The sequence below is a fragment of the Toxorhynchites rutilus genome, chromosome 3 (assembly GCF_029784135.1).
Source record: "Toxorhynchites rutilus septentrionalis strain SRP chromosome 3, ASM2978413v1, whole genome shotgun sequence".
NCBI lineage: Eukaryota > Metazoa > Arthropoda > Insecta > Diptera > Culicidae > Toxorhynchites > Toxorhynchites rutilus.
Window position 1 is genome coordinate 57786766 of NC_073746.1, and position 9433 is coordinate 57796198.

Consider the following 9433-nt stretch of genomic DNA (forward strand, 5'->3'; position numbering starts at 1 on the left):
AAAAGTCTAGACTTGAGTCGGGACTTTATTCGCACCTTCTGCCGACTCATGTCCAATCACTGTTCGTTAGATGCACTACTCTTTCGTTTCAATCTTGCCAGCAGCAATCTCTGCGTTTGTGGCCAAGGTTATCACGACATCGAGCACATTGTTTGGTCGTGCGAGGTGTATCTGGTCGCCAGATCGAATTTAGAAAACTCCCTTCTGGCCCGAGGAAGACAGCCCAATGTGCCGGTGAGAGATGTGTTGGCTCGGTTAGACCTTGATTACATGTCCCATATATATGTTTTCCTTAAAGCTATAGATCTTCGTGTGTGATTGTCCCTACATCCTTATACCCTCCTTTCCATCCTTTGCGGGTAATTCGTCCCCTTGCTATAAATAGTAGAATAAGTTGAAATGTAAATACACTATAGATATACGAATAGATTTATGAAATGAGTGTTCATCAACATTGTTACAATTTCCTTATATCCCATCCTTCTCCTAAAAATATGTCACCCTCCTAAACTCGAGTACACCGCGAGTAATCGGTTTTCCACCTTACTAACCATAGATGTAAGAAAATTGATTATATATATAGTTTTAAAATTATATTTAAGAATTCGGCTCCTTTAAACTTAAGTAACTGAGCCTGTAAAAATAAACGAAATAAAAAAAAAAAATCAATAAATTAATCAATACAAGCAAATGATTACTGAGCCAACGGTAGTCCTTCGTCAGTCTTGCGATTATATAATAAGTATATCTTTATTTGCAACAACACTGGATGAATCCCATCTAGTCCTGGATATTCAAAGGGTTTTAGGGCCATTCAACCCTCGACTTCGTTAAGACAGCCCTCGCCATTTCTTTAGTTCTTATTTCGTCTCTGAATAGATATGATGGAGCTGTATTGAAGGTCTGTGCGTATTTAGAAAACATTTGAGCTGCGCCTGATAAATGCGTATCCATCAAGATACTATGTGTTTTCAGAGATTCGGTCTTGAATTGTTCGTTTTCTTTTTTCAGACTACCAATTGCTATGTTCCCTAGAAAGGGCTTGCTCACAGATAACCTACTCACGAGTGAACTTTCAACCACTTCTGTTCAATTTACGGATTTCTTTGTTATATTCTGTTAGATAGTTTTTGTAATCTGTCCAAATCTGAAATAATGTTCGCTTTGTTGATATGTTTTCTAGACAATTTTGTAAGCTTTTCAAGTTTTTTCTTCCACCAAGATGACATTATTCTGCAAATACAGATTAAAGGTAAGTTAAAATAAATGTTGTAGAGAACCATCGGAAACGCACCACCCTAGCGCGCACACTCACACCAGCGTAAGCACACAGCACACACAGTGGTCAGAACTTAATGAGACGTATGTTCACACACTGTGCCTGCTGCTATCCGCGGCCCACTTCGCAGCTCCAACGGAGCGAAGTGACACGGACTCACGGGGCGCGCTAGTATGGGTGAACCGCGTGCTACAGTCGTGCGCGGCACTCATATACACACACAATGTTGTGTGTGACTGCTCCACACAATTGCGCAAAGCTGCTGCTGCTGCTGCTGCTGCTTCGTAGGAAAATAGGTTATGAAGGAGTGATGTTGAATATTTTATTTTATAAAATATTGAATCCAATGCGACGTGTAATGCAGTGTTATTCCGACGCTGGGGCTGTGTACACACACATTTCGAGACAGAGAGCCGAGTGCCGAGTGTCGAGTATCGGATTCGAGATTCGAGCTTCAACTCGGAAGCCTGCGCCCTCCGCCGCTCGACGCCTCGATACGTTTATCCAAACTCTGCTGGAAACAAGTTTCTGCGTTCAGTTCGATTTCGTCCAAGCTTTGGAACAGATGTTAGTTAGTTTTTGCTGTGTATTTTCGCTGTGAACACTTTGTCGAATCTGGAGAAAAAATGCTCTCGTGGAGCCCGTTTTTCGTGGTGACAGTGAAAAATAGTTGAACTTTGATAAGGATTACTGGTGTCGAAGAATAACTACATGTAAACAATGTGTGTTGAAAGTGAAGAAAAAGTGTCGTGTGAACCTTTGTTGCACAATAACTGTTTAAAGTCTCCGTGAACAAAGAAACAAAGAAAAAGAAGAACAATAATTAATAATTCAAGTAGCACAGATTCCATTGAGCGCAGAGTACCAGAAAATGAATATATGACTCACGTTACGTAACGTTCAACAAAAAGGGAAATTGCACGTCGAATTTAATAAAAATTTTACAATAATCAAGCGGAAAGCTACACAAACCATCGAGCTCTTGGTAAAACGAAACATAGTGTGTCATCTATCAAAATGCTGCTGCTTACATACGCGCACGCGAAGGGAAATCCATGACACACATACACAGCGATCGTGATTCAATCGATAAAAGCTCTGTGTTCCCCTTAATTTAACCCCTTTTCCAACCTCGCGCGTATCGTTCATATACTCCGTCCCACCGCGCACATATACCCATAGCGCAGTAAAATTACTTTGTCAATAAAAAGTCCCTCTCCCCCTGCGCTGAGGCCTCACCTTTCCTCTGTGACCCGAAAACCTCGCGAGGCCCGAAGCAGCAAAAGGCGCACCGAAGTATATAAAGAAGACTTCTCTCTAATGCCAATGCGACAGTCGTTTGCGCGCGCATTTCAATCAGTAACAGTAACGGGTAATCGCGCGCACCTCACCACCCCACCTCCCGCCCGCGCGCCCGTTTCCCCTTTGTCCTCGATGCATCGTGAAAACTGTGGTCACGTGCTTGTGTGTGTGTTGGTGTGACACACTTACCGACATCACGTAACAACACACCGCACACAAGCGCGCATACGCACATACTCGAAGCGAACACTGGCGGTCAGATTCACGTTGACGCGTGTAGTGTTGGTGCGCGCGCGAGCAAGGGTTTCTCGTGGTGTGTGCACACGCGATAGTAGCGGTGCGCAGGCGCTCCATGAACCACACAACGTTTTCAAATGGGGAAGCCAAATAAAAAGAGATTTCCATGATCTAATCGCGTCTTTTGTAAGTTTTGTTCTTTCATTCGTCATTGAATCGTCGCGATGTGGAGACGTGTAGTCGGTGTTCGTGTGCTGCCCCTGGTTACGGCCGAGTAGGGAAGAAGAGTAACCAGCATATATATTAGTTCTTGCTCTGCCCGACAAGAGGAAACATCTCATCCCCGCGCGAGAGGAGGATTTTAGTGTGGCATTAGAAAACACAGTGTGATATTTATGGATTCGAGCAGGAATTCCAGTTTTTAAACGAGGCATACTCATCTCTACACTTGGGTGGAAGTGGAATAATCAACCAGCTGAAAGTCCATCGATGCTCAAGCGACACTCGGATTGCTTCCCATCGTAGTTACATAATTTCGTTCACGAATCTAAACTGCGACCTAATTTTACCAACTTCCGCATTGTGTGTGATACGCCATTTTGAATTTTAAGCAAAAAAAGCTGCATATTCTGCTCGCCTCTTCCGCTGCTGTTGCTGCGACTCTTCGGTTCGAAGAAAACGATGGTCTAATAAAATTTATACTCCACAAACAGCCAATTTGTCAGTCAGAGGGACAGAGTAGTGCCAGTGTGTTTCATCATACGACGTGGAAGAAGCTGCGAAGCGTGTGGAAACGGATGAGTAAAATTAGAAGTATTTTCACACTGCTCTAGAGCCGAATGAACTGCAAAGTTTAAAGCCTCTTAAAAACAAAGAAAGAAAAAAAGAACACTGCTTCCCTTCCCGAAAGTAATTTCTCGTGATAGATTGAAATGAGAACTCTACACGACGATCGCCAGGGAGGAAGAGTTGTACGCGAGAAACCAACCACAGTGAGGCAATAACAGGTTTATGGCGACCCATTTTCACTATCTTATCAAAGAAAATACACACCATTGAGATAAAATAGTAACTTTCTGCTTTCGCGCAATGACACAAAGGGAACTCGCCTACTATGATATGAAAACGTCGCCGTCGTCGTCGCGGTACACTAGGATTACTCAGTGACAAGGAGTGACACCGATGAAAGAAAAAAAAGCAATGTGTGAACGCGCTCCTCTGCCCGATAAGCCTGTGGGAGCGAGATTAAGACTTGCTGGTTTTACGTTCGAACAAAGTCAGTCTTTTTCTCTCTCCTATTGGTATAACGGTGCCTCAACTCTGGACCACAATCAACTACTCAGCAAATTGCGCGCAAAAAAAACAAATGTATGTCAAACGTGTAGAAGCGCGTGTAAATACGCTTCCTCGATACGCCTCACGGAAGGGATCACGCCCGGGTTAGACACAGGCGGGAATTCCCGCGGTATCAACAATTCTTGAACCTGCCTGCGTGCATCTTCGAACTTACATGATGATGATCTTGACTGAGGTGTACTATTTTTAGAGCAAATAAAGTCACGTCGTACCAATAGGGAAAGGAAGAGGCGCGTGCGGAACAGGGCGCAATTTTGGTATCACGTGGAGCACGAACCCGAAATTCCGTCACCAGGTCAAATAGTGCAGCCCCAGAGCCAGAGAGAGAGAGAGAGACAGAGAGATCCCCGTTAAGATTCAATTCTTGCGCCGTTCGTTTTCACCGACGAGACTCCACAATTTGAATCGCTGCCAACAGAGCAGTTCACATATCTGTCGCGCACATTCAGGTTTCTGGTTTCTGTACACTTTTTTTTCTTGCTTCTCCCTCGTCGTTTGCTGCTGCTGCTTCAATTCCACTCTCTCATTCCGGGGCTATGGTTTAGTGTGTCTGTATGTCAGGTTTCTATCGCGCGAGTGCTTCGCGAAACACGCTTACCTCATCAAACGGGTTTTTTCTGTTCCTCGCCTTGCTTTTGCTTCGAATTACGAGTCGCAACGGCGACGGGTAAAAGAGGGACGTTCGCAGAATGACTTGTAAAATGAAAAAAAAACAGGAGGAATCTTGATGAAAATCAAGAGTCGCAACGAAGTCGTGTCGGGATAATCTGGCGGTAGCGGAAGCGGAGGCATAGGCCCGAAGGGGATGACTCGCACATGTGGAAGAAGGAATCTTGTCTTTCCCTGATTGCCTAATTGCCAGGTAGCACACAGCGAACCGAAAATATACACGCTCGTTTCGCCCTGCCTTTGTTGATCTGTTGTAAATTACTTGCAACATGTGAGGCCGACAGAGATACCAGATTATTTTTCTGCGTGTATGTTCGTCGATTTGCTAACCTAGGCGGATGTTTCACTTGTAGAAATACAGTGCGTGAAATTCCTATGATAATTCACCTGTTTGGGTGCTATAAATTAGATTTTTAAAATATAAACATAGCCTATATAAGAGCTTTGAATATCAAGTAAATTTCATTATTGAATATCCCAGTCCAATCGCAATGATGAAAACACATTTTTGAGGTAGAAATTCTTATAAGCGTTCCTCATATTTCATTCTCAAAAATATATTGAAGCAAAAAACTGATAAATTCAATATTTAGTTGGGTTACCACTTTTCAGAATCGTTTCATAAACTCGGTTTGGCATTGAATCAATCAGATTATCCAGCATTCTAGGTGGAATTTTATTTCACTCATCTCTAACACATGTCTGCAGCTCACAAACTGTTCCAAATTGTCGACCGCCACTGTAAATTGATACTGCCAGAATTTCCCAAAGGTTTTCAATTGACGAATTTACGTTAGATTCACAACCAGATGGCGCAGAGAGTAAAATGATGATGTTTTTTAGTATGGAATTCGTTTAAATTTGTTTGGAAAATCAAAATTTTCCTGAAAAGGTTCAAAAACCATCATTTTACAATGTGGTATGTTATTGATTAATCAATTAAAATTTAAAAAAAGTTTAATTAATTTCCGAAGATTATCTATGACACTGGTCAAATTGCGTATTAAAACCATCGTAAATATACAAAACTCTCATTTTCTTGCCATATACTGACGACATTTAATGGTTGAAGTAAATCTAAATAGAAATAAAATGAATAATCACGACCGAATCTTACAAACATCATCACTTTTGTGGTTCTGAGCTCTAATGTTTCTGATTCAGCTTTGCGTAAATTCGTTAATGATGATTAGCAAAGCTTGTGACCAGTGTTGCCACATGAACGGATCTACAGTTTTTTTCGGTTTTTTGGTACAGATTGTGAGCAGTACAGATTACAGATTTATGTCCTGAAATGGTATGATAATCATATCATTCAAATGATAAAATTTCTACGAGTTGGTTGCTCGTTATCTATTGATCGAAAAACTTGTTTCAACATCGGTGAATAGCCGGTATCAGCTCTGAAATCCACTTAGTCTTGTTTGCGCTGTGAATGGAGTATATCCTCGCTGCCAGCCAAAGCACTGTGCTCCCCCTAAACGTTCCCGGTTCTCTTTTGCTACCGTTCTGGATGAAGCCTAAACTAGCGAAAAACAATGTTTGGATAATATTTCCAGATGGATTACGAGCGAATTGTCGACGAAGAAAAAGAGACTGCTTATTTCGCTGGTTTACATTCTTTATACTCATAAAATCAACACAATGCGGTGAGATCTCATCAGAAGACTTTTTTGAGAGCTTCTGTACCTCTGCCGGCTGAGCGAAGTCCGAAATAAGCGGTATCAGAAAAATCGGAACAAGATTGGAGAGAGGCCCACAAGGATCATGCGGGTTTGTACATTAACGTTACTGAACACTTTGAGTGGATCCGTGCGGAAGCTTCTATGAATTCTGGAATCTTAGAAACATTGACTTCTTGGCTTCTATCGTTTGTATCAGCCAATTCATATTTGTGAAACCAACACAGTGCGGAGATTTTATCAAAAGATTATTTTGAACGTTTTAATCTCTTTGCCGGTTGAGAGAAGCAATATGTCAAACATTTCATTCGTAAGATGAAAGATCTATGAGTGATGTTTGTTAGATACGCATCTAAAAATGTGTTTCAATAGCTCAAAAATTGTTTTGAAAATAAACTATTGAAATCAGAAAAAATATATACCTATTATGATCGTCAATTATGCTCGCTCTGGCCAATCCCACTTCAATTTTGCATCCGAATGCATCCGCAGAACATGTACGAATGAAGCTCTATGCTCACACTTGCATAGAAATTTCAAGCATCTTTTAAAATATTCATTCATCGAGAATTGATTCAGATGCAACTTTGAACAGATGATTTCTACCGACGGTAGTCCTACGTCAACCTTGCGGTTGAATCACATATATAGCCTCCGCAAGGCTAAGACGTTCAGCAGGGAAGTGAAATTACTCGATGCGTGACCATCGAAACCTTCGCATTTGGTCCACTCTTTCGAAAATTAAATCGACGTATGATGAAGATAGAATCAATGAACTTATACCCCTTTCCTCCTGAGCCCCTCATTTGAATTAGATGATGGAACACTCAAGGCTGCTGCAATGTTAAGTTTCAGAAACTTCCCAATCTAACAAACATCGATGAAGAATTGGAAGCATTTCCAGGTTTCTACGACAGGGATTTACAAGAGCTGGAGAAGGCATACCATGTCCTAAACGTGAAATTACTCCGCATGGAAATCTTTGTTGTAGAAAACATATACATGAAAGATTGGTGGATAAAATCCGGTTCCCTGAAAATAATACACGACTCACTCGCACTCCCGGTACTTCGATACCTCTCCTTTAATATACCTACCATGGCTCACTCCTCGATAGCCATCGACATTTTTTTATTTATATCACCTACAAAACTAGGCTATGACCTAAACTATTGACTGCACGAGCTGCCCGAAATTTTCAATAACTGATTGTGTACAGTCCTTGTTTAGCAATAGTATGTACAGAAATCACCGAACGAATGTGTAATTTGAGGCTGGAGTAGTATTTTTTCATGCTCATGAAAATGATTATTCTATGCAACTAAACTTTTGAAAGATACAGATTTCGGCACAAATTCCTGAGAAAAAAAAATACAGATGGAAATGATTTGTGTTCCTTTCAGTACATATAAATATTTGGCGACACTGCCCTGTTGATGCCGTTCTTTATTCTGAATAATTATTCAGATGCCGAAGAATAGTTGAAAATGATTAATCTACTACAGTATTGTAATAAATTCAACTAAAATTTTATATGAACAAAAAAACTGTAATGACAAATTTGGTTAAATTTGACTAAATATTTTATGAAACCTAAAGCTTGCAATTCAACTCTTCGTAGTGAAGAAAATTTATGCGAATTTTTGCATATTTTTCCGCAAATCATCCGAAACGAAAAAATACAGAACTTCCCAAGCTTTTGTTGTGAAAAAATACGAATTCGCGGTGCTCTGGCGGTAGTGACGCATAGTGACGTAAGAAGCAAATTGACATTTGATATTTTTGTTATATTTTTGTTTATCCCTTTTGTTTTATTTTAGGCTCATTAGCATTTTAGCTGTAACAGAGCCGAATTTTAATCGTGTACATGTCACATATTTATCATATCTATAATTAGCACATTACACAGTTGCCATTTTTTGGCGTTAGAGTATTCCCTGCTATACCATTGCAAATGGTACATATTTAGGCGTAAGAGATTTCCTTCTGTTCTTCCCATTATCCAGTACGACGGGACAGCGAAGACAGTTGATTGATCATTGTTGAGTTATTTATAGAACAGCAGCCCGATGTGTCTTGCAGAGCAGAGCAGTTGTATGGATGAATCGATCTTATTTCGACCGTGGATCGATCTCCATCGCTGATGATTGTTGCGTGGACGTAGCTATTCTGTAACAACACAAAGATGGTCAATGGGGGCCCTGAGTTTTGAACTCACGATCGATCGCTTACTAAGCGAACGCGCAACCAATGTGGCTACGGAGACCCCCGATATTTTTGTTATAGTTATAGATCAATAAATAATACAAAATCCTTCTTAAAAACAGCGCAGTTTTACGGAAATGTGAAGAAATGATCCCGTTAAAACTTGAAAAACGGAGTGACGTAAGCGCCATTTCCACTACGATGTAACGATGTGATTTTTGATCTGATGTGATGGCATTGAATAAACGAGATGGGACAGTAAATTTCACATAACTACATCTTTCGTAGTGGAATTTTGGCATAGTGAAAATCACATGCCTTCTTTTCTTATAAGAAACCACTTTTTCGAAAAGATCGTAATGCCAAATGTTTTAATGAAAGACAATCCGTCCCCACGCAGTGCTATATTCATAATAAACATGTTGTTTTAAAACAACAAACCATGGATTAAGAATCTCTGTTCAAAATCTCGTTAAATATATAAATTCATGAAATCAAACTCAGCTTTATTCTGGATTGAAGTATATTTATGTTATCACACATTGCATATAAAGATTGTAACTAAATAGTTAACCATCATCGGTGTTATTGTTGATAACAAGTTCATCCCAAGAGTGTCGTTTATCTTCAGGCATCAAGGCATCAAGTCAATCGGTTGTGGAAACAGCGATTGAGATTCGCTGTTCCCACAACAAACTGACGT

At 40.5% G+C, this 9433-nt stretch overlaps 1 protein-coding gene across 1 annotated transcript in view; it reads right to left on the reverse strand.

Annotated features, from left to right (window-relative positions):
• Positions 1–1368: 1368 nt before the first annotated feature.
• The window catches only part of LOC129773157 (accessory gland protein Acp36DE-like), a 9723-nt gene continuing 1658 nt past the window's right edge, over positions 1369–9433 (reverse strand). The window contains exon 2 of the mRNA XM_055776731.1: positions 1369–1556. Within this exon, the coding sequence (XP_055632706.1) occupies positions 1369–1556 (188 nt within the window). The remainder of the gene's footprint in view (positions 1557–9433) is intronic.